Source organism: Ursus americanus, chromosome 5 (genome assembly GCF_024610735.1).
Source record: "Ursus americanus isolate L20-20 chromosome 5, mUrsAme1.1.p, whole genome shotgun sequence".
NCBI lineage: Eukaryota > Metazoa > Chordata > Mammalia > Carnivora > Ursidae > Ursus > Ursus americanus.
The window spans coordinates 60,365,066-60,392,568 of NC_142131.1; the positions used below are offsets into that span (position 1 = coordinate 60,365,066).

Here is a 27,503-nt window from a genome sequence, read left to right on the forward strand (position 1 = left end):
ATAGGAATCCCCACCTGGGAATCTTCCTCCTCTGCTGAAAGTCCTTGCTTTCCATCACTTCCCCATGTCTGTGTGCAGGTGGCCGATAGAGCTGAATTTCTAGGGTCTGGACTTCTCCAACACAATTGTAAACCAAGTACGGATCAGTTTATTGGAGTTTTTGCACAAAATCGGCCTGAGGTAAGCATCTGCCTTAAATGGTTTTAGAGATGTCAGTGGAGGAAGGGATTGAGTATCATACAACAGCCCTGCTCCTACTATTTGTAGGGTCTGGGACAAGAGGAAAAATGGATACACTTGGTCCATGCCCCCCCTCCAGTTCCTTGGCTTTGCCTCTAATCAGGAGTGGACATCCCAGCCAAACTCCATCCACACCAGCAAGCCTCACAAACAGCTGTTCCCTGAGCCATGTGGGAAGAAGGACCCAGGGAAGAAGGCCATGCAAGCCCTTTAAGTAGGCTTGGGGCTGTTTGGAGTAGGCCTGGGCATGCATGATCTAGAAGGCTGTGGGTAAGCAGGCACAACCAGTTAGCTTCATTGATGCCTTGCCACATGGAGAGGGCCAGAACAGAACCTTCTCGGTAGGACCCAGAACAAGCACCCTGGTTGCCTGGGCATAGCCCTCCTATCTGCTCTGTGTTGCCCCAAGCCCAGACCTGTGTGTCTCCATAGTGGATCATCGCGGAGCTTGCCTGCTACACGTATTCTATGGTGGTGGTCCCGCTCTATGACACCCTGGGCCCTGGTGCTATCCTCTACATCATCAGGACAGGTGAGCCACCACATCCGCCTCTTGCCACTGGCAGCCAGCCCTCCAGATCCCCACCTCTCAGGTTATACTAATTGTCTGACACTAATAAGCACTTCGCTTCCCTTCTCAAAGAACATTCTCCACTTTGGCCCCTGAGTTGGCTTTCCCCAGTTGGACTTCACCTAAATGCCCCTTCTGCGGGGCCTGGCTATCATGAAGGGAGCCTCTGCCCCAATCCCACACAGGCTTCCAACCCCCTGAGGCTTAATACAGCTTGGGGCAGATGCCCAGGGGCAGGGGTGGGGGTGGCAAATAGCTCCAGCAGACCTGAGATTATGGAGCCTAAGCCTGGAGCAAAGGAATGCTTGGAATCTGCTCTAGGAGATTCCTTGGCCTTTTGTTCTTGGCTTCCCCCAAGCTCCCTGCACTTTCCGCTCTATACAAACACATGGCCTGTCTTAACGCATTTATTTATACACAAGCTCAGGCACCCACAGCCCATGGTTCTGCTGCCTGGCACGGGCACCCACGGTCACAGCCCGTGCCCACACAGCCTGACTTTCCCTCTCAGCCGACATCAGCACCGTGGTGGTGGATAAACCTCAGAAGGCCGTGCTTCTGCTGGAACATGTGGAGAGGAAGGAGACTCCAGGGCTCAAGCTCATCATCGTCATGGAACCGTTCGAGGAAGCTCTGAGAGACAGAGGGCAGGAGTGTGGGGTGGTCATTAAGTCCATGCAGGCTGTGGAGGTGAGGCTCTGCTTCTGGGCTGCATCCTGGGCCACAGCTGGTCGGCCGCCGAGCTGGAGCTGTTGGTTATCCGCCCCTCTCCTGCCCTGGGGTGTATGTCTTAGGTCATCAGGGTGTGTCAGGGTTGAAACAGGGCAGGCTTCACAAGGGCCGGCAGTTGGGGGTGGGGGGGAGTTGCCCATAGGTGTCCTCTAGGCGACAGGCTCCGTTGGCTGGCAGGTAATGACATAGGCCCCAGCAGGTGGGTGGTGGTACCAGCCTGCCCCAGAGTGACTCACGTGGCCTCTGGGGCTGCCTTTTTCCCAGCCTGTCTGAACCTGAGGACTATGGATGGGAGGTCCAGGAGTCTTTGAGAGGTTCTTTCAATGTGTCCGAGACTCCCAGTGGCCCCAGAATGAGTTTTTCTGTGCATGACCTTCCTGGGGATGTCAGTTTCATGGCAGCTTGTGGCCTGCTAGAGTGACACAGGCCATCCTGGCCTCCAGGGCCTCACGCCCTGCTCACTAGCTACTAACCCCCACTGTCCCTCCCTGGACATAGGCTCCCGGGCTCTCCCCTTGTCCTCGTGCATGCCTGCCATTCTGAATTATACTTGTAATGCCTGTGCATTTGCACCCTTCCATGGTTTTTTGGGGCCAAATTTATGCTGGCAACCCCCATCTGCCCCTCCACCCCTGACCATTTATCTGGAAGTCCAGGCCTCCTAGCCCCTCTGTCCTGAGCGTTTGTCGGGATGGGCACCTCGAGCCGTGTCCCCCACTGTGCATGTGCAAGTTGCCTCGCCTTTCCCTGGGCCTCGGGCCCCTTGTCTGTAATGTGTGGGGTGGCCCAGGCCTGGATGTGTATTTGAGGAGAGGCCACTCGTGGTTTCTCCACATGGGCTACGTCTGGACGGGGAATGCTGAACTCTAGACTCGGCACAAGAGCAAGGCATACTAGGCTGAGTTTGTTTTGATTTTTTTTTCATCACTTGCTTTGACTGATAAGAACTTTTGAACGTTTAAAAATAGTATTTTTCTCTTCCAGGAGTGTGGCCAACAGAATCATCACGCTCCCGTGGTAAGCTCATCTGCCAGTAGGTCTTTGTTGAGCAGGACGCAGTACAGGGCTGATCCTCACAGACCCCTTCCCGGGGCTTGATAGGAGGTCAGAGCAGCACCACTGTGTTGATAAGCAACTGCCCTGAGCCGCTCGGGGACTGCCCGCTCAGGGCGCCAGGACTTCTGTGGCTGAGGGTCTAGAGAGGGACCTGAACAGGAGTCAGGTGTGGAGGCCAGCAGCCAATCCTGGCCACGCTTGCTTCTCCAGAAGCCTTTTCTTTGGGAAGGTTTATGTTTTTCTTTGACGGTAGTGGAACTCTGTAAGGATGGGGTGAGCCGAAGCTGTCTCTGTTCATCTTTGCTTTATGATGTTTTCTGTGTGTCACCCCAAACTGATAACTGCCTGGGGTTGAGTCACCAGTGATGGTCACTGGCCCTGGGAAGGCCCTGTGGGGGTTTTAAGCTTACTTACAAGGCCTCTCACCCCCAGCCCTCCCTCCAGCTCAGCCCTTTCTCTTCTTCTTGCTGGTCCCTGAGCTTTCTCGTACATGGGCTGGCCCTTCGTGGGTGGCTCTGGGAAGTCCCCACCTCCCGCACATAATGCGCCAGCCGTAGTGCCGTTCTCTGACCCCTGGGCGTGCCCTTGCCTCTTGTGCCTCCGCCAGTGACCAGGCTAGTTCCTTTCCCAGAGCCCACCCTCCGTTGGTCTGGAGGGATCTGGCTTATCCCTCAGTCTCAACTCGTGTCACCTCCTCTGCACAGGAGCAGGTGTGTGAGGCTCCTCCCGGTGACCCCAGGACTATGTGCCCTGTGCCGGGGCAAGGGCCTGACGCAGAGCAGTCATGCTGACACAGTGGGAAGCTCAGTTCCTGGGCCATGCATTCTGCTCCCAAGCCCAACCGCAGACATTTGGGAGAAGGTGGGAAGGAAGGATGGCACTGGGTCACATCCCCTAGAAAGGTGAGGTCTCTGGTACAGGCCTAGATGTGGCCCCTGCAGCCCAATCCCACCTAGAATTGAGCTCACATTCAAGTCGGGGAGGCAGCAGATGCAGGTGAGAGGTTAGTGGGACAGATGGATGTCCAAGCCCCCATTAGGTTTCCTCAGCCTCTCCTCCCCTTTCCTGGGGATGTGCCAGCCCGCCATTCTGACTGCAGCATGCAGGGCGTGTGCATGGACCCATAGCACACAAGGCACAGAAGGGCTAGCTGGTAGAGGGGTCTGGGGGTCTTGGGCCCTGGCTGGCCACACTGGGTCCCTTTAACTCACACCTCTTCTCAACTCTGCAGCCCCCGAAGCCCAGCGACCTCTCCATTGTGTGTTTCACAAGCGGCACAACAGGTGAGCAGAGGTGCCCAGATCACCAGCCGGGGCCACCTGTAGCCTCTGGCGGCCTTGGTGGGGTGGATGCAGGGGTCTCTGGTGCCCTTCGTGGCATGGCTGAGCCTTTCCTGTGCCTGGCTCCAGATGACGGCTCCTCCTGCCACTCCCAGTGCCCAGCAGGAGGCAGCACAGGTGGCTGGACGTGGATGGACAGGGTGGCCTGGGAGGTGCTGGGTGGCGACTCGCCATTCCTTGACACCTGGGCCAGAGGAGGGCCAGGGAGCCGAGTCACAGCATCCCTCTCTGAGAAGCATCTCTCACCCCTCTGCTTCCTGCCCCTGCCTGGCCTTTGTGTCGGGGACAAAGGAGGAAGTGTGGGGTTTGGTGTCGGAGAGCCTCGATTTGAGTCCCGCTCCCACCACTTGCTAGGGAGCTGCGAGCCAGTCACGTAACCTTGCTGCCACCACTCTGCCCAGCTTCTCACCTGGGATGAGGGCGTGAAAAGTGCTGAAGAGGAGAGGGATGGTGTATGAAAAGGCAGTGCAAAGGCTCTGTGGGGTGGGGCTGCTGTGCTGTGTGCATGGCTGTTGGGCCAAGGTCAAGCAGAAGTGATGCCCCCCGTGCCTGGTTCCGACAGAGGAGTGCACACGGCAGCGTTAGCAGGGACAGCCGAGGCAGGCTGCCCAAGGCAGGGGGGTGGGTCAGAATGCACATGAGGAGCACGGTCACAGGCACAGCACTTCACAGTCTGCAGTGCCCTGTGACCCAGTCACTGAGCTGCTCAGGCCTCAACACGACCTGTGAGGCCAGCGGCTGTGGGGGGCTGGCCCGGTAGACACCAACAGCAAGTGGAGGTGGGGCCTCGGGCCCTGCTCCTGCGACCCCCCGCCCAGCGCTCTTCCCATTTGCTGCTCCTTCTCATCTGTGAACTTGGGAAGTTGCTTGTCTTTTCCCTGAATGGGCAAGGAGTTTCCAGACTTCTTTTTCCAGACTGAGGACTGGCCTGCCTTGGTGATAGCTCTTGGTGGGGTGGGCAGTGAATCCGGGGCTTCCGATGCTTTCCATAGACATGGCCTCTGTCTGACCAGCCCCGTAAGCAGGGCTCTCCGTGAGGACGGACCATGATAAACGTGGTTTGTTGGATCCAGATGGAGTTCTGTCATTAACTCAGTGGGTTTGAGGGTTCCCACCATACTGCTAATTTTTGTCGGAAAAGAAATAACATAGCGCTTGCTCTCCAGGAGCTGACATCTAGATTCAACCCAGAGTTCAAAAATCCCTTCAGGTTTGTATCATTCTTTGTCATGAGTTTCATGACATGAACTTTTGGTGACCTGTCTCTCCAGCCTGGTCTGAGGGGCACGTTACTACTGTGGCCTTTAGCTTTGGACCCTTGCCCTTTGAGCGTGCCCCTAGGCTTTTCATGTTGTTGAAATGATGTTGCCCCCGTATCTGGAAAAGAACTTTGCCAGGCAGAAATGTGCTGTCACCCAGCTGGAGAGAGCAGGCCTCATGTCTAGTGCTTTCCCAGACGGTGAAGTCACAGTTGGAAGCTAAGCCGTCCTGCCCAGGCTCTGTGTGGTGGAAATGGGACGTACGGAGCATGGCCAACAAGTGGTGATTTAGTGCCCAAGCCTCCCACTCTAGAGGTGTTGCTGGTGCCAGGGCAGAGCTGGACGATCACACACACCTCTCATCACCCTGCCTGGCTGTACTTGGATTTCCTTAGCGTTTGCCTGAGCCTGTGTGTCGTGCCCCTCGTAGCCATTCTGTTGTCGAGCACACCAGCCTTGCCTGTCCTCAGCCTCACAGCCCCGGATTCAGCTTCCTTTCCATACTGAGCGTCTTGGCTCCCAGCTTCATGGAGAGCCACACTGTTCTTTCCGTGGGGAGAGATGGAAAACATGATCTAAACCTGACATTTGGTTCATGAATCTGGAATCATTCTGGGAAGATATTCTTCTTGGTGTGTGATGGAAACATCTGTGGAAATTCCTAGAATAAGCCAGTGCTTTGGAGCCTGTAGTCAGGCCAAGAAGGCGCTGGAGGAGGTGAGAGCTTGGGATTTGCCTGTACTCTGGGATGGCTACTGGGTGGGTATGTGGGTTGGTTGTTCATAGTTCATAAAATGACTACTAGCTGGACTGGAATCTGACACCCCCTCTCACCCAGCAAAGATAATTCGTGGGTGTTATATATAGCCCAGTTTGGGTAATTGGGCCCCAGGAATGATAATTAAGATGTATCCTATGAGAACATGTACCCTCTCTTCCCAGAGAAGCAAATATAATGGTCTTTTAAAACATACCCTTCTTAATCTATATGTTTTTAGCATTCTTTTTCTACTTTATGTAGATTGACTCATTCAGCTCATTTAGGGAACATCCACTATGCATCAGACTCAGTGCTGCGGGCTGAGGTCACTGGGATGCAAAAGCCAGAGCCCTGTCTTCGTGAGCTCACAGCTCACGTCACCTAACAGTTTGCTACAATGTGGTCACTGCTTTGAGGGTCCACGTCCCAGGGTGCCTGGAGCACTAGGCCACCAAGAGGTGGGAAGAGCAGGATGGAAAGGATTCCCAGAGGAAGTCCATCTGAGCGGAGTCCTGAAAGGTTGGTAACTGGAGGAGAATAGGAGGAAGGGCATTCTCAGCAGGGTGAACAGCGTGTGCAGAGGATGGGCTGCAAGAAGGAAAATGTTGCTTTGAGGGAGAGTTGAGTGAGGGAATAGCAGTCTGGGGGCAGGGCCTGGAAGCCCCAGCGGGAGAGGAGTGATGGGGGCCGGAGTTTCCACTGGAGGCTGAGCAGGTGCCGCCGGAGATGCTAGAGGAGAATAGAATCTGTCAGCGCCGTCTGGTGGCTGAGCCGTACCCATAGGACACCGCCGCGGAAACACTGGCTGGTGCTCTTGGCAAAGGCTGATCATGGAGTGGAGACTGGACGCAGAAGCTGACGGCAGTGGAATGAGGAGTGAATGGGAGGTGAGGATGTCACTTCAACAGGTGTGGACAATTTTTTCAAGAAGCTTGGCCGTGTCACCAAAAGGCATGCTCCAGAACTTTCATGACCTCGCTGTGTGGATAGTCCAAATCTGGAAACAACTCCAGTGCCCATCAGTGATAGAACAGTATACCTCTAAGAACATTCTGTCTCACTGTATGTTGAGTGAAAGAAAGCAGGCACAAAAGATTGCGTGATTTCTCTGATATAAAATTACAAACATAATCAACCAGTCTACGGTTTTAGAAGTCAGGCTAACGGTTGCCTTCCAGGATACTGGTGCCCTGGAATACTGATGTTCTGTGTCTTGACCTGGTGCTGATTGCACAGGTAAGTTCACTTTGGAAAAAAAAAAATCTAGTGAGCCATACATTTATTTGGGCCCTTTACTATATGTATGTTGTGCTGTAAGAGAGAGTTTATGTAAGAAACAGATTAGCTCTGAAGGAACGACAGCAAGAGTGAAGCTGGCAGAGGCCTGGAGGGGGTGGGGCTCTTGTTATTTTCTTGGAAACCCCTGCAAGTGTTTCTTGACATCGATAAAGAGCCACTGGAGACAGAGGAAAGGGAGGCGCTGCTCAGTGGAGGCGAGCCCCCAAAGCTTTGGTCTGGATTGGGGGAGGGAGGAGGCTTCCAGGTGCCACCAGCAAAGAGGCATGCCCTGCCTGGGGGAGGGAGGGAGAGTGGGTAGAGGCATCGCTTCTGTTCTGATTGAGGACACCCAGGAAAGCTCAGTCGTGCAGTCCTGTAGCTGAGCGTGGAGATACCCATCAGCCTTACATTCGTGGCTGCTTGGAGGTGAGAGCTTGGGGAAAATACTCTCCTTGACCTATTTGTTTTTACACCATTCAGTTCAAGACTTAGGTGACCATATGCGTGAAACTGTATCTCAGTACTCCTGCTGTGCAGCTTTAGGAAAATTTCTTAACCTCTCTTAAGCCCTCACTTCCTTGGATATTAAATGAAGCCATCCATGGGGTGCCTGGGTGGTTCAGTCAGTTAAGCATCTGCCTTTGGCTCAGGTCATGATCCCAGGGTCCTGGGATAGAGCCCCACTTCATACTCCCTGCTCAGCAGGGAGCTTGCTTCTCCCTCTCCCTCCATTCCCCACCCTGCTCATGCTCTCTCTCTCATATATTAAAAAAAAAAAAAATCTTAAAAAAAAATAAATAAATGAAGCCATCCGATATCTGCAGCATAGGCTGTTTTAAGAAATAACTGAGCTACCATGTATGAGATGCCCACCTAGCACAGTGCCCACATTCATGGGTGCTCCGTAACTGGCTGCTATTAGAGTTATTACTTGTGTTCTTAGCAGCTCTCAAGTCTGATTGTTTAAATTTTTTTTTTTTTTTAATGGTGGGTATGGGGTTGATGAAAGTATGGCTCAATCCTAAAGATACGGGAGGCTTTGAGCAGGGAGATGAATACTCTGTCTGGGTTATAAAACTTCCTGAGCATTTCTGTCACCTGCCTCTTCTGTAACCCACCTTTGTGTGAAAGCAGAAACAAGCATCCAGAGGAACTTCCAGCCGGAGGGCCCAGCACTGCTCCCACCCCCACTCCAACCCACCCCTATAGGTGAGACCTTGAGCTCGGCTTCACCCCATAACTGCCCTCACTTGGAGCCAGTGTCCATCCACGGCAGACCTTCAGCCAGTGAAATGCCTTTCTGCACATCAGCCGTGGATGGCCAGCCCAGGAATACTGGCTAAAGCCTAAATGACATTTGCAGAATCTAAAACAAAGAGGTTTTTCCTTCAGCAGCTGGAGAGGAAATAAATGGGAGGATGGCCAACCTGTGAGTAGAAGGTGGGAAAGGGACAGTAGGTCTCACGCGGCTGAGATATCAGAACCCGGGCAGCAGCACCTCCATTCATGTTGCACCAGAAAAGGAGAGAACCAGAGCAAACATTGGTTCTTAACTTTGCCACAGGTCTAGTGAGGAATGCTTACCTGTTCCTCCATGTGAGTAACTTGGAAAGTTTTCCACAACACATTTGAAGGAAATACTGCCAGAAGCACACACTTGTCCTGGACCAGAGAAGCAAGCAGAACTTTCCAAAGGCTTACCTCTCACCTCCGGACCTTGCATCCTCTCCCAGGATTTGTTCTCAACATGTGCTGCTCCTTCATCCTTTGGGACCACGTCGAGCCATGACTTAAGGACATCATTTGAAGATTTCTGGGAATATTTAAAAATTCTATAACTCATTAGAAGTTTATAAAACCTCACTCATACTTGCAAGAAAGCTGGAGGAGGAGGAGAAACACCAGAGCAGAGAGGAGAGGCAACCCACCCGGCCTGCAGCCAGCCCTGGCTGGGGAGGGTGCAAATTGCAGCAAAGTGGACTGATTCACATTTTGGACGGACACCTGCATTTCTGAATTCAGACCATCTGTGGCTTATGACACCCTTGAAACTAACCTGAGAGTGACCAGAAAAGGCGTGAGGTGCCCATGTTTTCATCCAGGGGCAGAAAGAGAACGCCCCCTCTTCACTGAGCAACTTTAAAGGCACAGATGGAGCCAAAGGTTTGTTTCTAAAAGATGCGAACTTTTCTCATCATGTGGGAGAGGAAAAAGGTTTGCCTGAGCAGAACGGAGTAACTGCTACCATTGTGTGTGTTGTGGGCTGAACTGAATGGAGGCTTCAGACAATTTTCATGAATGAAGACAACTTTCTCCTGATATTCTCAGTCATCCACCTTGAGGTTGCAAGTCAGCCAGGCTAGCAGATCTAAAGCTCTACAGCATCAGATAGTATTTTATGGGAGTTCTGATTTCATACCTAGTATTTTGAGGGTATTCCTTAGAAACTTCCAGAACTTGGGGATCCACAGGTAAAAATTTCCAGGTGATACTCTCAGAATAGTTTGTGGGCCCAGAGACTGTGGGATTTGTACATAGGAGACGATTCAGGGACACTTCTGAATATGGGCTTGGGTTTGAGGAAAGATGCTGGGATCAAAGAAGGACCAGCAGAGGTAAAACAGATCCCATGGATCTTCATTTAAAAAAAAAAAGAAAGAAAGAAAGAAAGATATTTTAACAGCTACCTATTAAAACCCTATGACCTTCTGTGTCCCCCCCAAAAAACCCTCTGTGATTTGCAGTATGGGTGTGTGTGCCAGAGCACTTGTTAAAGCCCCGCCCACCACATGTCTTGGTCAGACTGAGACACAGCCATTCCTATGCTCCTGTGTCTGACAGACGGAGTGCCAGTAAGTTGAGCACACAGGCCACATGGGATAGAATTATGAGAGCCACTTGACTTTTGGCTCTGTCTGTGCCTTTAAAGTTGCTCAGTGGGGTGATAGTTCTCTTTCTGCCCCTGGATGAAAACATGGGCACCCCACGCCTTTTTCCGGTCAGGTTCACGGGTGTCGTAAGTCACAGACGGTCTGAATTCAGAACTGCAGGTGTCTGTCCAAAATGTGAATCTGACCCCTTTGCTGCCACTTCTTCCCTCCCCAGCCAGGGCTGGCTGCAGGCGGGCTGGTCTGCCTCTCCTTTCCTGCTCTGGTGTGCCTCCTCCTCCTCCTCCAGGCTGCTAATGAAGCTTTGGGTGCTCTCCCGCCACGTGGAAGTGGGGAGGGAAAAAAAGGAAGTGGGAAAGGGAAGTGGAGAGATGGTTTGGGGCAGACCTTTAAAACCTGCTGTCTGCATCATGGCCACTCTCTGGAGTTGTCTTAATTGCAGGCAGAGTTCTCTCAGTGGTCCGCTCCCTCCTCCACTTCAGCTTCTGCCTGCGGCACACAGGACTGCATCTGCTGAGTCAGGGGGAAACTGGCCAGCACACAAGACTCTTTTTTAACTTACCATTCCCACCACCACTGCTCAGACTGACATGCCTTCTGCAAACTCCATATCTAGTCCCTGGGATTTATTATTTGTTTGCAGACATGCTTTTCACATTTCTCAGTAGGACCCTCAGCTGCAGGGAACATGATGGAGTTCTGAGTTAACGTGGGTTTGGGTTTGGGATTGGGATTGGGAAAGAGGACTGCCCCCCAATTCCTCCCCATTTTGATGTGTTATAGAACTGTGTAGCTCTCTCCGAAGAAATTCTTCTCACAAATCCATTCCTCCTCTCCTCCCCTCTTCCCCCTCCTCCCTTCCTCCTCTTCCTTCTCTCCTCCCTTTCCTCCTCCTTCTCTCCTCCTTCTTCTTCCTCTTCTCCCTCTTCTTCTTCTACCCCTTCTTCTCTTTCTCCCTCTTCTTCTCCCCCTCCTCACTTTCCTCCTCCCCCTCCCTCCTTTTCTCCTCCTCCCCCTCCCTCCTTTTCTCCTCCTCCCCCTCCCTCCTTTTCTCCTCCTCCTCCTTCTCCTTCTCCTTCTTCTCCTTCTTCTCCCCCCCCCACTTAAGTAAAGTTCACGTAGCATAAAATTAAACATTTTAATGTGAGCAGTGTGGTGGCATATATTACAATACTGTTTTTATCTCGGGTCACTTAGTCCTTTTATTACCTCTTTCTAGGTGAGGGTTGCAAAGTTAACATATTGGTTTGTATAATATTTACTGGGTAAATTCTGCTCATGGTCTGACCCCTCACTTTTGAAGTTTCAGAGTTGTTGTATCTGCTGCCTTAGTGGAAACTTCTAATTTAACATCTTTTGCACATGGATTATATCCTTAGACCTTCTGGAAAGCCCCGTGTTGTGGGCATTGTCCCTATTTTACAGGTAATCAAACAGAGGAGAAATGGCTTCCCTGTGTTAATGCTGGCAGTGATGGGCAAGGCCAGGAGTCAAGAGGCCGGTTAGATGTGTGTCGTATCCACCCTGACGTGAAATGGTGACCAGCTGGCCTCCCTCCCCAGCCTTTTGTGCCCTGAGTCTCCACCTAGCCTCTGTCTTCTGAGTCATTCTAGCAGACCTGGGTTTCATTACAAGCAGTTGTGAAAGGTCTTATCAAGACAAAGCAAGAATATCTGTGTCCCATCTCTGCCAGCAAGCAGGCAGGAGGGGCTGCCCCTGTGCTCTGCTCCTGTAGCCTGGCTTGAGCCTCGGGCCTTTCCAGGTGCTGCATGCAGCAAGGAAGTCTTCTGCCAGCACAGCTGCCTGCTGGATTTTGGGGGCGACACCTGCTCAGCCCAGAGAGCAGCACAGGGTACTAGGTGTATGTGAGGAGACTGGGGGCTGAGAGCGCGTGCTCCCGCAGGGGGGCAGAAGAGGGGAAGCACCGGCCGCAAGTACCCAGCCTGTCAGGCCTTGAGGCACCCTGCCTGTGGGACTGTGTCACCTGCCTTCTCGTCCCAAGCTGCTGGGAGCCTCAGGGTGAAAGTCTCTGACCCAGCGTTCACCTGCCTAGGACGCTGAAGTGGCTGCAGATGAAGGCCAGAGGCTTGGGTGGGCAGCGCTGAGTGTCTGGGACTGTCACCTCGGGCACTCTTCTCACGGAGGGGCCCTTGAGCTTCCAGCTAACTTGCCTTTTCGCTTTCTCTTTTCAGGGAACCCAAAAGGTGCGATGCTCACCCATGGGAACGTGGTGGCTGATTTCTCAGGCTTTCTGAAAGTGACAGAGGTGAATAAAGTAGACTCGCTAAACAGGTGTCTCTTGAGGACACCCTCAAGCCTCAGAGGTTTTTTGTTTGTTTTCTTTTTCTTTTTTTTTTTTCTTCCCCTGATGTAATCGCAGCTGCCTTTCACAGGCAGGAGTTTCTGTTGTCATTAGAACAATCAGACTTTTACAGACACTTTAACCCCCAGACCCTGAAATGATCCATACCTGATAAATGGCCAGTTTGATTTCGAAGAGTGCTAAGATCCCAGAAGGAGAAACATGTAAAACCTGTTTTTCATTTTGAACTGCAAAAATTGAGATATCTGTGATTTTGTGTGTACCTTTATTTAGAAAGTAATCCTTAATAACTTGTTTTTCACATAGGTCAGGGCTTAATTCAGTCATTTTGTGTTTAAGGACTACTAGAGTCTGAGAAACAACAACGGCAACTGCTAATTTGTAAGGCTGTACTTAAAAAGGTAAATCTAAAGTTAAAAAAAAAAAAAAAGCTTGATATCTTGGCCTGACAAAAGCATGTTAGCATTTTATAACCGGCTAAGAAAGAAGGACGTTTTTGCCACAAGTGGTGAGTATCCATATGTCCTGCAAGTTTCCTTAAGGAGAAAGGAATGTTCCTTCTCACATCAGTTAGGCTTTGTCTCCACTGTGGAGAAAAATCACCCTCTGCATTCATGCCAGACAGCGTTATGGAGCATTATAAGCCCCCCAAACACTGATAGATTTTGGTAGAAGATGGTGAGAGACTGTTGGTGGTTGAACCCGTGTCAGGAGCCATAAGCCAGGTTCCCAGGGCTTGTCCAGACTTGTTCAAAAGCCAGCCCAGGAGAACGGAGGCCCTGTGCTAGGGTGGGGGGCAGGGGAGGCCAGCAAAGGAGAGCTCCCGAGGGCCCGGCCCGCCCCTGAGCGCAGGCCTTGTGTAGCCCCCCCTCGACCCCCAGCCAGAGCAGCCCCTGTCCCTGAGGTCAGTCCCCCATGTGTGTCATGGGCTGGGGGCCACAGCAGGGCTCCTTCTCAGCCTCCCCTACCAGCCCTGTCCCCAGGGCATGGCTAGTGAGGCCGGGCTCAGCCATCTGTTTGCCTGGGGCTTCTACCCCAGCCACAGCTGATGTAGACCGAGGGTTCCTCGGGTCCCGTTTCCGGAAGAAGGACTAGAAAGTGTCTACAAGCCGAGCCCCTTGGACTCCCTGCCCAGGTGGCCCAGGGAGATGGCGAAGTGGGGCCTGGCCCTGGAGGAGACTTCCCTGCGGAGCTCGACTCTGCTGGTTTATGTGTGCTTCACTGGGCTTTTTGCTTCTGCAGATAACCTAGACCCACTGGCTGCGCCCTAACACTCGGCCTCCTACGCTGCCCTGTCTCTCTCTCCCTCTCTCCTTCCTGCGCCTCTCATCTTCCTCTCTCTCTCTCTCACACTTTCTCTCTCTCTCATCTCACCTCTCTCTCTGTCCCCCTGCCCCCCCCTCCATTTCCCTTCCCCTCTTCCTGTTCGCCCCTCCAGGACCATTTTCTCTGTATTGTTTTATGACTCTCTTGTCGTCTTCCTGTCAGTGTTTCTTTCCTTTCTGTCTCCCATGCCCGTCACCTGCAGAAAGTGATCTTTCCGAGACAGGACGATGTGCTCATCTCCTTCCTGCCTCTGGCTCACATGTTTGAGAGAGTAATCCAGGTAAGACGCCCACCTGACTGACCGGGCCTTGCCTGGGCTCCTTCTGTTTTCTTACAGAGTCAGTGGGCTCCCACTTGTGCGGATGTGCACGTTTCCTATTTGCCTTTAGCACACATGTTTGAGCGAATGGTGCAGGTAAGGCCCTGGCTCCAGGGAGGCACGGTCTGTGCCCAGAACCCAGAACCCTAGCAAGGTGTCACTTTGTCTCTGGTGCCGTGAAGTAGAACTAAACTGCCCTGTCCTCGGAAGATACCACAGGGGTCGGGGGACCTTGGCCTCCCGACCTGTCCCTCCTGGGGAGATTCCAGGGATGACCCCAGGCCTGCCTTGTCTTACCTGTGGGTGTACCTCAGCAGAGAGAAGCCCCAGCGGATGGCCCGTGCTCAGAGAGGATCACAGCTTTGCAGAAGCATTTTTGCCTTCACACTCCATGCACTATGGTTCCACTTATGCCACGACACTTATATACCATAACTTACAGAACTCATGAACTCCCGGAAAGGAAAACAAGACAGTGGAGTTGGGGAATCAAACTGCCATGACCCCTTGCTCTGGAGATGGGACTGGCATTATGATTAGCCCTGAGACAGGCCTTGTGGGGGTGCAAGAATTTTCCATGCATGTGTCATTCAGGGGACCAGCTTATGAATAAGCTGTATCTTTCTTTTTTTAATTTTATTTATTTATTTATTTGAGAGAGAGAGAACAAGAGAGCACAAGCAGGGGGAGTGGCAGAGGGAGAGGGAGAGGGAGACGCAGACTCCCCACTGAGCAGGGTGCCCTATGTGGGGCTCCATCCCAGGACCCTGTGATCATGACCTGAGCCAAACGCAGATGCTTAACTGGTGGAGTCACCCAGGCTCCCCTAAGCTGTGTCTTCTAAGCCTCTCCCATCTTGCTTGGGGGACAGCTGGTTATATTAGGGCATGCTTTCCAGCTTTTCAGACCTGGATTAGAATGCCATAGTTCATTACTATGAACTAGTTTTGTGATTCTGGGCAAGTCCCTTTCCCTCTCTGAGTTTTGCATCCCTCGCCTGTAAAATGGAGATAGAAATGCTGCCTCACTTGTAGGGTTGCTATGAGCGTTAAAGAAAGGAGCATGTGTTAGGCCCCAAACATATTCCTAAACCCATTAAGAACCAGCCAGCCCCCCCCCCCCCGAATTGGTCCCCCACCGAACAACATGCACAGCCAACATTAACAATGTCTCACAGGACTCATGGGCCCTGCACACCCTTCCAGAGTTGCTGAGGTGTCCCTGGGGGAATTCCACAGACCTGGAGCAGACCTGTTGATAGGGTGCAGTACAGCTCAGAGACCCGAGTCCCCAGGGAGGTCCTTGCCCAGGGCTTGGGAGTCGAGCATGGAGTAGACACCAATGAGACTGGCTGCCCTGGCATCTCCCAAAGGCCCAGGATCCCACTCCGTCTCCTGCTGCTTCACCCCATGCCTGAGTGGGACTTAGTGGGAAGGGGGGCATCCCAGATGGTATTCTTGAGTGTCTCATGGCAGCAGCCAGAGCTGGGTTAGGGGGTCATGGGCGCCCTCCATGTAGGGCAGAGCTTTGGACCGCAGCCAGGAGTGACCACCCTGAGGGACTCCTCCCTTCCTGTCCTCTCCCTCCAGTCTGTTGTCTACTGCCATGGGGGACGTGTTGGCTTCTTCCAGGGAGACATCCGTCTCCTCTCAGATGACATGAAGGCTCTGCGCCCCACCATCTTCCCTGTGGTCCCTCGATTGCTGAACCGGATGTATGACAAGGTAAGCCCCATAAGGAGTCTCTGACCAGGCTGAGGTGGGGTATCTGCTTGTCCGGACAGGGTCTGGAGCCCTAGGCGGGCTTGCCACGCCCCCTCCCTCAGGTCCTAGAAGTTGCCTTCTCTCTTGTATTCCTTTGCTCTCACCTTCCTTCTCCTGTTTTTTTCCAATTCCCTAAAACCCTATTTAAGGAGATTTTTTCTTCAGGAATTTCTATCCCCACAACATGACCAGACACTGGTTAACCTTTAGCTGGGTGTCACACATCCACTGATCTCCTGCAGAGGCAAAATGGAGCATGGCTTCTCTGTTGGTCAGGCTGGGTCTCCGTCCTGGGGGGCTTGGGGGTGGTGTCTGTCTAGAGGTAGTGCACGCAGGCCCGACAGCTCGTTCCAACTTCTGTTCCTCAGATCTTCAGCCAGGCAGACACACCATTAAAGCGCTGGCTCCTGGAGTTTGCAGCAAAGCGTAAACAGGCTGAGGTCCGGAGTGGAATCATCAGGAATGATAGTATCTGGGATGAACTCTTCTTTAATAAGATTCAGGTAAGAAATGAACAAGTGACTCCCAAGTGGCATTAGAGAAGAATTTGAGAAGCTTATTCCAGTGGCCTCTAATCTTATAAAATAACTCATTTGCTCATGAAATCAAAGCTTCAGCTACCATTGAAATATTAAAGGACTCATTTTTATTATTCGGATGTGTGTGGTACTTGCCAAGAGGCAACCAGCAAGGACTTCTGGAAAGTAGGTCCCTTGGTCTCCATAGACATTGGGGCAACTTTGCCCTTGGGTGGTCAGGTCCATCAGGAGCTCCTACGGCCTAAAGTTTCTCTTGCCCCAACCTTTAGTCCTGGCCATGCTGGCTTTCCAGCAGCAGTAGGTTCTAGTCAGGAGGCCAAGAATCTTCCTTTCCCTTCCTATTTCCTGTCCCTTCAGCCTCTTCCAGACTGGACCAATCATGAATTACTCACTTCTGTATCCCCACGTAAGTTTTCAAGCTCTGTATTACCCAAGGAATTTGCAGCTAATTAGTAGCGTTACTTATTTTTTTCTTACTACTCTATTTTTAGCTAAGACAATTAATATTTAAATTCTCTTGGCTCAACTTACAGAAGCAAAGTGCTTGAAGAATCCTTTGTCCTCTGCTGTGCATAGTAAATAGAGCAGAGCATGGTATTGATTTATAAATGAGAAAAGGCTATGCCATTACGATGGAAGTGGGGAGAAATTGTCCTAAGTAATTGTTTTGGCTGCTTGCAAATGATGGGAGAGTGAGGGAAAAGCTGCGCATTTTAAGGAAGGGAAAGCCAAAACTATAGAATAGTACACAGATTAATGGCACTTACCTCCAAAGACACAGAGGAGTTGGCCATATTGTGGGTCTAGTTGCAAAGCTGATTGGGTTAATTCGTTTGAAAGGAGAAGGGACTTCTTCAGCTCACAGCCTCAAGCCTTCTCCTTTATCCCTACCCTCGGGCCAGGTAGGGTCCAACTGTTGAATGTCGACCTTGGATGAGGCCCACATGGGCTAGCCACCATCTCCAGCAGCACAAACTTTGGCAGGTTCTTTTCTCTTCCCAACAGGCCAGTCTTGGTGGGTGTGTGCGGATGATTGTCACTGGAGCGGCCCCCGCATCACCAACCGTGCTGGGATTCCTCCGGGCGGCTCTGGGGTGCCAGGTATAGCCGTTCTGCGGCTTTCCCTCGGGGCAATGGGACTTGCGTCAGGGCAGAGCAGGAAACCCACTACACCCTCTACTGGAGAGAGAAGGATCCTGGGGGCAGGATTTTAGTGGGACAAAAGCTCCCTCCTCTGAGGATGAAAAAGGCTCAGAGTCAGTGAAAGCCGAGATGATCTTGCGACATTCTGCGAAGTCCAGGCGTACCCACTCTGGGAAGGGGGGTCAGTTAAACTCTACATGGGTCATGGTCGTGCTGGAGAACCCATGCCACACCTGTGCCAGCATCTCTGCACTCTCCGTCCTGCAGAATCACTCCCAACCTGGAAAAGGAGCACTGAAGAGGGGGATGAAAGCCCATTGGTGTTTTGTTATTTGATTCAATAGGTTTTGTCATCTCTTAAAATATTCATTCCTTCATTTATCCATTCAGTTAATATCTAGTAAGTTCCTACCTATGCTGGGCTGTGGCTCACATGTTTTATGTAAAGTAGGCACATCTATTTCATAAATATACATGCTCTTTAGAAGCCAGTGCTCCCTTCACTGTCCTCCTATTCATTATCAACATGGCCTGGCCACTCCTAAAGGCAGGATGTCTCACATGGTGTATTCCTGCAAACACGTGGGGCTCTGGAGGGGACTATCTTACAGAGTAAAAGTAAAACGTACGGTAGGTTTTAAAATATTTGTCACTCATATCTATCATCCAAATGAAAAATACAGTCAATAGTTGAAAATAGGTCAGAAATCTTTACCCCCAAACCACATAACTTTATCTCCTTAAGTGTCTGCAGTAAAAATAGCACTTCTTCCAAGCCAAGGAGCCACACCTGTTGCATGTGTTCAGTTTCACCTGGAGTGACCTACCTTCCCTCCCACTGTCCCCAGCACAGAACAGCCAGATGCTCAGTGGGAGGTTAGCCGGCTGAAAAGGGCAGCCAGTCAGCTGTAGGAGCATGTATTTTACAGCGTGGTTTTGTTTCTCGTTTGGAGGTTTATGAAGGTTATGGCCAAACTGAGTGTACGGCTGGATGTACCTTCACCACACCCGGGGACTGGACCTCAGGTAGGATGGGCTGGAGATGTGGGAATGCTTCATGGGGCACTGCTGATCTAAAACTTCTTTATGGAAAGCAAATTTACAGGGGCACTTAGGGGGAAAAAAGCGACAGAAAAAGAAGAAAAACACTAATGGTGGTTATGTCTGGGTTGTGGTATAACAGATGTTATTCTCTTTGCTACATATTTTTGTGATTTCCAAATATATTTTGTATTTTCCCATTTCTTTTATAGATAACTAGAAGTCATATATTTAAAAAAAAAGAAGCAGCAGCAGCAATAGATCACAGAATATAGTTTCAGGTGGAAAATGCTTTTAATATCAGTAGATATCAGTATGTTGGATTTTGTAGGTTAGAACCTATTTTAGAATGAAAGAAGCAGGCTGTGAATTGGATATGATTTAGGAAAGAAGGGCAAGTTCATAGTACCACAGCACTCTTTCTTACAGAGTCATTTCTGAGACCTTTTGGGACCTGGGGTCTCCTATGATGTTACTGTCTAGAAGGCAGCAGCATCCTCAGGAAGGAGCAGCTCCTGTCCATGCCCTCATTCTGAAGAGACTCGTCTTTCAGGGCAAGGAGGAAGCAGTAGGTAGCTCATATATTGCCCATCACCAAATTTACACCAGACACTGGACAAATCTGAAAAACACTGAGCAAAAGAGTCCTTCAAGATACTAACTTCCTTGGGGCACCTGGGTGGCGCAGTCGTTAAGCGTCTGCCCTCGGCTCAGGGCGTGATCCCGGCGTTCTGGGATCGAGCCCCGCATCAGGCTCCTCCGCTGGGAGCCTGCTTCTTCCTCTCCCACTCTCCCTGCTTGTGTTCCCTCTCTTGCTGGCTGTCTCTCTCTGTCAAATAAATAAATAAAATCTTTAAAAAAAAAAAAAAAGATACTAACTTCCTCTGTGAGCCTGGGGCCACTCTTCAAGCTCAAGTTTGCTCAACTATACACTAGAAAACTCAGGGTGATACCCATGGAAAAGAAATATGCACAGTAATGTAATGCTATTTTCAGAACACCTTGAGGCAGTCAGCAGAAACATGATAAGTGGATTCCATATTGAAGTCATATTTGACCACGTCAAGGACAGAAGCATTTTTGTCTGAGTTTCTTCTCTTCAAACTCTAGCTGAATAAAGCCTATCTCGTGTATAAATTCTTTGCTCTCTCTATCCCTGGAAAATTTACTACAAGGACTGTCTTCCAAAGTCCTGGATCAGTAACTTTTTTCTCTGCTGCCATCATATTTACTGATCATTCACATGGATCCCCTTCTTTCTGGACACTTTCTTCCCTCTTTTGGACACTTTCTTCCCTCTTAATGTCATCCCCAAATTTTCCTATGTAAGATTTTTGAGATTTTGCCTTTTTAAGTCATCCTTACCATAAAAACTTGCAAAGGCTGTTGAGTATGAGAGGATAGATATCTTTGTACAATATTGTAAAAATTGGCAGCCTTTTATTTAAAAGAGAAACTGGAGTGTCACAACCTCAGTTTTCATCTTCGTGCCTCACTTTTCTTTCAGGACCTTGGCCAGCACCTGCTCAGCCATCCTCCACCTTGCCAGTAAATTGTGCTAACAAACCATAATTACTAGAAAAATTACTTAGATGTAATTGTGTGGTTGGAATATATATAAGCAAGAATATTTGAAGTCCTATTTTTCAGGGACGAGCTATCTCATCCTTGTCTTCTATTCCTTTGTTACTCTAAGTGTAGTATGTGGACCAGAAGCATCAGCATCACCTGGGTATCTATAATGTATGGAGACAATCAGGCTTCATCAGACTCTAAATTTTCACAAGATTTCTAGATGGTTACTATGCGCATTAACCAACAGTCTGGTGACTGCTGGAAAAGTAACAGCGATGGTATTTTATGATCCAAAACTAAGGGTCTGACAATGGGGGAAAATGTTTAATATGGGCCCTATTGGAAAGATCCTGATGGTGTGATTGGTGTGGGTAGTAGCCCCCTCTACAGACCCTGTGCAGTTGGTACTGGGCCAGGTGTGCCTGTTTAGCTTTTTAAAGAATCAGATGTAAAACAAAGGCCCAGCAGAGGTCGGCCTGTCTTTTTGCCAGAACTTTTTAAAATCATCAGTGGTTTCCTGTGACAAATGCATATCTAAGGATTTATTGCTCTCCTTCCGTAATCCCCCACTTCGATACTGAAGGGATTTCACACAGCCCAGAGCATCTTCAGTGCTGAAATTGATCTGGACACTGACAAATGCCATATTGCTTCGGTGTTCTAGGGCACGTAGGAGCACCTCTGCCCTGCAATCATATCAAGCTCATCGATGTCGAGGAACTGAACTATTGGACCTGCAAAGGAGAGGGAGAGGTAAATTTAGGACCTTAGCCATTTATGTCTCTGGATGCCACATATAGTGAGTAAAAGAAAAAAAAAGGAATTGTCTTCCTTTCACCCTCCCTGTAAAATCACTTCAAATTACCGATTAATTTGACTCCATTGAATTCAGCATTTCCTCTCTTGCTTATGAAACAACCAGCCCCCAAGGTTGAGACTAGGCTGGTCTAAATCTAAATTTGAAATTCCCAGACTTTTGCAGCACCTGGGTGGGTCAGTCAGTTAAGCATCCAGGTCATGAGCTCAGGGTCCTGGGATTGAGCCCCGAGTTGGGCTCTGCACTCAGGGAAGGGGGGGTCGGTTGAGATTCTCTCTCTCCCTCTCCCCCTGCTCATGCTCTCTCTCTAAAACAAATAAATCTTAAAAAAAAAAAAAGAAAAGAAAGGAAAAGAAAGAAAAGAAAGAGAAAAAGAAAGAAAAGAAATTCCCAAACTTTAAAAAAAAATCCATTTCTTCCCTGACTGATGTGGCCTGCTACTGTGTATGTGTCCCAGCAGAAGCAGGACCATTTGCAGTTAGGCCAGAAGAGGGGGATAGAGCTGACCCGTACTTGTTCACTCCACGGGAGCAGACGGGCAAGCTGACTTGCCCGTCATGACGCAGGGGGCTCAAGCATCTCTGGTGGAATCGGCTAGCCCTCAGTACCTGAGGAGACCCCGTCCAGTGTCACAAAGCAGCACATGCTGCAGGGAGGGAGAGCACGAGGCCTGGGGTGGGGGGTGGGGGGTGGCAGGACAGGGAGAAAATAGGGCCAGGACAGAAGATGCTGTTTGAGAGAAGCAGGAGACCATTCAGTCTGCTGGTGGCTGTTCCTATGCTTTGTCTCCATCCCTGCTGTTTCCACTGCGAATTTCCAGAGGGATAGAATACCTTCTACACACGCCTCCTGACAGCCCCACACTGGGATTCCTCATGCTGTGGGCTGACAGAAACCCGGTGTTTGTCCCTGCAGATATGTGTGAGAGGACCAAATGTGTTCAAAGGTTACTTGAAAGATCCAAACAGGACAAAGGAAGCCCTGGACAGCGATGGCTGGCTTCACACTGGGGACATTGGGAAGTGGCTGCCGGTACGTAAGTTTGCAGCCACCACACTCCTCCACACATTCTCGCAGTGGGAGGGTGTATAATCTGACTCACTCCTGAGGCAAAATTCTTCTCCATATCTTCTCTGATAATTCGCCATTCAGAAACAACCGCAAGGGGGGTGGGGATAGGGATGTTCTTCCTTATCTTACCCACAAAGCTTTCTTGTCCATCCTCCTGATAAAGGTGATAGGAATCTTTGTGCGCAGGCAGAGCTGGAGTGTGAGACCCGCTCCCTACCTTATACCTTTCCCAGTAGAGATCTACCAGTGCTGTGGAATCCAATGGGTGGAGTACAAGGGGCAGGAAGCTCTTAGCTCTGGGAGGTCTGAGAAAGGCAGGGCCTAGGGACCCACAGACCCTGGCCCCTCGCTGAGAGGTGGCACTGAGCAGTGGAAAAAGCTTGGAGCCAGGTGGGAGGGTGTCTGAGTTCCTTTGGCTCCGTGAGCAGGGCCTCTGAGAACTTGCCCAAAGCCTCATTCTTCTCTGGGGCTCCTTGTTGACTTTCTTGTGGAGTAAGAGAGTAAAGGCTACATGATATTCTTTGGCTGGGGCCCCCAACTTCTTGTGCCCTCACTCTGTCGTTTGTAAAATGGAGGCTAATAACACTGATTACCTCTACGGTGGTTTTGAGAAATAAACGAGTTATACCTGTAAAGCAGTTGGCACAATGCCAGGCACACAGGCTATGCTTAGATAAAAACTGTGACCAGAAAATGGCTCTGTTACTGAAACTGAGAGCCCCCTCCCTGATGCAGCCCACCCCAGGAATGTCCCCTGTGTCTCTGTGAAGTTGCTAAGGTTTGGGGTGGACGTTCTGAAGTGTGGAGTTTATTGGGCATGTGAATGATGCTGAACCTTCTGGTGGTCCTGTGGGCTGGTGTGCTGATTCGCCCCTGCTTGACTCTGTGTCCTTCCTTGAGAAGCCCTCATTCCCGTAGCAGACACAGGTGCATCCCCGGTGTGTGCCCTGGGCCAGGGACTCTGCACAGGAAAGAGATGCCCATGTGATGTGCAATGTGATGGGCATAAGGGGAGAGCCACGCTTGCCTGGGGAGAGGCAGAGGAGGACAGGCGCCTACTGGAGTCTTAGGATGTGAGTCATGTTCCGAGGGGAGAGGAGAGAGTGGGGAGGATGGTCAGGGCAGGAGTGATAGCACCTGCTAAGTAGAGAGACATGAGAGGTGTGAGGTAGGCGGTTCTCCCCGAGGCCCCGCAGGTGTGGAGGAGCGAGGCCAGGGGAGCAGCAGGGCCTGCAGGCCAGCAGAGGGCGGATCGTCCCCTCGGCTAGGGAAGACGAGGCTCAGAGCCCCCACTTGCATAGGCCCCTTCCAAGCCTCTGCACTTCATTTTATATTATTTTACTTAAAGAGGGAGGGCCTCAGAATTGGAAAAATCTTGAAGTTCCACAGAACCTTGGATCTAGTACTGCTTCCCTGTAACTTGGGTGCAGCCACCCACCTTGCAGGGTGTTGGGAGAAGTAAACTAACTGATGTGGAGACCTCGTGTTGCGCATACACTAGAGCCCAGGACAGCAGGCAGGCGGTCTGTAGGTGTCCATTTTTTTTTAATTGTTAATGTTTTGAAAGAGTGTTAGGTAAATTAAGGAAAAGGTATAAACTTCTGATCCAGAAAGACCTAATTCAGATCCTGGTTCCCCTGCCTTCTAGCTGTGTGACTTTGGAGGAATTAACCAAATTCTCTAACCCTCATTTTCATCATCTGTGAAACGGAGGTGACAATGCCCAGTCAGGGGTGCCATGAGGGTCAAAGAAGCCAGTGTAGAGAAAGTACCTGAAGTCCAGCCTGGGTTTTGAACAAAACAGGGCCTGTTCATTTTTCTTTTACGGAGACTTTGCTCTGCTTTGGCCAGTCAAACAGTTGGAGGAGGGGCAGAGTGTATGCAGAAGTTCAGTCAGGAAGTGGTTTTGATGGGTGAAGGAGGTGGGTGTGGGAGGGATTTGTGGTTGAGGACAGTGAGCCTGACTGCTAGCAGTTCCAGGAGAGGCAAACAGCAAGGCCATCTCCAAGTCTGGGGCTTGGGGGCTGGGACAGGCATGAGGAGGGCAGTGATGGGCTTCCTGAGCGGCCTGTTGCATCCTGCAGGGGGAACGGTCCAGTTTCTGAAGCATTCTGAGTTTGGCTGGAAGCTTAGGCAGACGTGGGTGTGGCCAATGAAGAAATAAACGGAGGTGATTTCAAGGAGCATTGTCAGTGGAAGGGAGGAAAGTACAACATTCAAGCGTTGAACCAAAGGAAGGGCATATACCAGTTCCTCCTGAGAAACTCAAAAAGGTCAAAGGGAGTCAGGAAGGTCTGTGGGGGTTCTAGAGGTCAAGAGCACAAGCAGTCAGTGTCCAAGGGGTGGCCTGCCTGCTGCAGAGGTCCTGGAGTGGTGAGGATTCCTAATACCATCTGGTCTGTCAGGAAGGAGTCTGTCTCTGCCAAGCTCTGCTGTTTGCTGGGGGATGGAGAGGCCAGTGTTTGGGAGTGGAGGCAGTAGCTGGGCAGAGACGCCTAAGCATTGTTCAAGGGAGTGAATTTGAAGATGGTGAGAAAAGAGACAACCTGGGTGAGAGGGGAAGGTAGGTGGGCCTTCTGAGAAGGAGGCCACTTTGTTGCTGGGCATGAGGGTGGCAGGTGTAGGAGTGGGGAGTGTGAGGGTGGGGTAAGTGCTGAGGGGAAAGGACAGTGGGCACTCAGAGTCCCGCAGATCTCGAGAGCCATCAGCCCGTGGTGCATGGCGGCCATCTCTGGCCACATGGGGGCCGTGTAAGAGCAGAGGCCTCAGGTGGAGGAGCAGATCCAGGTGGGTTTGCGGGGGGGGGGGGGGGGGGGACAGGGCAGGGCTGAGGAGCTATGGCATTGATGAGTGAGGGGTTTAGGCTCAAGAATTCTATCTTTTCATGAAGCTGTTTGTCCCACTCCACAGGCAGGAACTCTTAAAATTATTGATCGGAAAAAGCACATATTTAAACTTGCTCAGGGAGAATATGTTGCGCCTGAGAAGATTGAAAACATCTACATCCGGAGTGAGCCTGTGGCACAAGTCTATGTCCACGGGGACAGCTTAAAGGTGAGCCTCCTCTGCTTCAGCCCTCTCACGCAGGCTGGGCCTGCTGAAAAATCTAGAGCTATTTGGGAGTAATTTCCTGAGTATCTGGTATTTGATCGTAGTGGTAAACATTAATTTCCAATCAGACACCGGCATTCTTCTGTATATTAGATCGTGAGAGAAAATTCCTTTTAAAGGAGAAATCTGGGGCGCCTGGGTGGCACAGCGGTTAAGCGTCTGCCTTCGGCTCAGGGCGTGATCCCGGCGTTGTGGGATCGAGCCCCACATCAGGCTCCTCTGCTATGAGCCTGCTTCTTCCTCTCCCACTCCCCCTGCTTGTGTTCCCTCTCTCGCTGGCTGTCTCTATCTCTGTCGAATAAATAAATAAAATCTTTAAAAAAAAAAAAAAAAAGGAGAAATCTTACGTGCTTGTAGTTTGATAAACTGCAATTAGGTGAATGAGTTGCTTGAAGTAGTTGCTTGAACATTTCCACTACTTTTAACTTAGGCTCCACCTACTTCCTAGAGGGATTTTGAGGTAAGATGCTAAAGCAGATTCAGGGTTTCCGCTCTTTAGATTTTGAAATATGCAAATGAACTGTACAGATAAATGGGTATAGTATTGCAAATAATGGTACTGATGATAACATAGCTATATATATAAACAGACACACATATGTATAATATAGCCATATATATATATATATTGAGCTAATATATTAACCTAATATGTTAACATAGTTAGGATTAAATTATTGAAGAGGATTTATATTTATTCTGCTTCCAACATCATTTAGACTTGAAGTCGGAACGATCACTGTGAATATGTTCTGTGCTATCATTGCATTCATTAAGCAAATATTATTAAATTATTTTTAAGAAAATGCTTTAAGAACTTAAAACAGGGGCGCCTGGGTGGCACAGCGGTTAAGCATCTGCCTTCGGCTCAGGGCGTGATCCTGGCGTTATGGGATCGAGCCCCACATCAGGCTCCTCCCCTATGAGTCTGCTTCTTCCTCTCCCACTCCCCCTGCTTGTGTTCCCTCTCTCGCTGGCTGTCTCTATCTCTGTCGAATAAATAAATAAAATCTTAAAAAAAAAAAAAAACTTAAAACAGAGTTCTTCATATTGATAAAACAATTTCAAAATGGTGTGGGAAACCTTGAGAAATATCTGTGTTTAGGTTCATAAAATTGCTTTACTGGCATCTTTAAGGTGTACTCATTTAAGATTGGCATGAGAATCAAACTGTACTGATTCTTAATCTCCTTAAGCTTACCCTTTATTAATTTTTTTTTACAAAGTTAAGGAAACGTATCAGAAAATAAGTAGTCAAGAATGTGTGCTATATTGGTGGAAATGTTTCATAACATAAGCATATACTTATTTTTAGAAAAGGGTGGAATCTGAGAATACCAGGAGATTATATTTAATGCTGGACCACAAATAGCCACCTTAAAAGCTTTTGTCTTGACTGTGTTTTTCCTTTGGTCGGGATTGCAGGCCTTTTTGGTGGGTATTGTTGTGCCTGACCCTGAAGTCATGCCCATTTGGGCCCAGAAGAGAGGAATTGAAGGGTCATACGCTGAGATCTGTGCAAATAAGGTCTGTACCTCGGTTGCTGGACGTCCTTACGCTATTGGGTAACGGGAGGGCAGAAACACAGGAAAGCAGTGGAATTTGAACATGTAGGGACATTTCTAACTTTATTTTATAAATGGGAGAAATCCTAAACCAGAGGTTCATCTTTTTGTTATTGTTGTTGAGGGAATGCAGATGTCTTCTTAGAAAGTTTGGTAAACTATTGAACTATTGAGGGGAGACATCACAGAAGACTTGTCCAGCCCTGCTGGCCTGCAGCTTGCAGTAGAGTCCAGAGAGGGAGGTGGCTTACCCAAGGCCACACAGATGACACAACTGGTTAGCAGCAGTGTCAGGTGTGAGTATAGGCCTTCTGACTCACTGGCCTTGCTCTTTCCAAATGTGAGGTGGCCTTTGTACGTACTGGACTTAGACAGTCATGGAGTTGAGAAAAAAAATCTCACTTCTTCCTGCTCAGAGCTTTAGTCGCTCCCGTCTGCCCTTAACTTCTCAGGCACGTGTAGGGTCCTGTGGAAGATCTCTCTGTGCTGGCGCAGCATCACCTCGTCCAGGCTCATGGTCCATTTTTCAGCAGCACCCACCGACCCGAGCACCCCCACTGGGTCCTGGGCTCTTCTGGGGGTGACAGGGTCCCCGGGACTCACTGGGCTGACCAGAGAGCCACTTTAAAAAATGGAGGGGTCCCTTAGCCTGTTCATGGTCACTTCTTTGGTCATGCCTGGCATTCGCTTGCCTGATGAGAGGTGGTGACTGTGTGCTGCCTGGGAGTGTCAGCCCCAGTGAGGGGTGTGGGGGAGGGGTGGGGGGCGGCACAACCACCAGTTGTA

General features: G+C 50.2%; 1 protein-coding gene across 5 annotated transcripts in view; it reads left to right on the plus strand.

Moving 5' to 3' along the window:
• Positions 1-27,503, plus strand: part of ACSL6 (acyl-CoA synthetase long chain family member 6) — a 79,996-nt gene that overhangs the window by 35,916 nt on the left and 16,577 nt on the right. For 4 of the 5 annotated variants that reach the window (XM_087862301.1, XM_087862300.1, XM_087862302.1 and 1 more), the window contains 15 exons: positions 79-180; positions 673-772; positions 1,323-1,501; positions 2,528-2,560; positions 3,831-3,882; positions 12,317-12,390; positions 13,976-14,053; positions 15,682-15,816; positions 16,224-16,358; positions 17,400-17,495; positions 18,491-18,563; positions 20,818-20,906; positions 21,886-22,002; positions 24,952-25,095; positions 26,578-26,679. In XM_087862301.1, the coding sequence (XP_087718427.1) occupies positions 79-180; positions 673-772; positions 1,323-1,501; positions 2,528-2,560; positions 3,831-3,882; positions 12,317-12,390; positions 13,976-14,053; positions 15,682-15,816; positions 16,224-16,358; positions 17,400-17,495; positions 18,491-18,563; positions 20,818-20,906; positions 21,886-22,002; positions 24,952-25,095; positions 26,578-26,679 (1,509 nt within the window). Of the gene's footprint in view, positions 1-78; positions 181-672; positions 773-1,322; positions 1,502-2,527; positions 2,561-3,830; positions 3,883-12,316; positions 12,391-13,975; positions 14,054-14,110; positions 14,189-15,681; positions 15,817-16,223; positions 16,359-17,399; positions 17,496-18,490; positions 18,564-20,817; positions 20,907-21,885; positions 22,003-24,951; positions 25,096-26,577; positions 26,680-27,503 lie in introns of all 5 variants that reach the window. The other variant, XM_087862299.1, reaches the window with a different exon arrangement.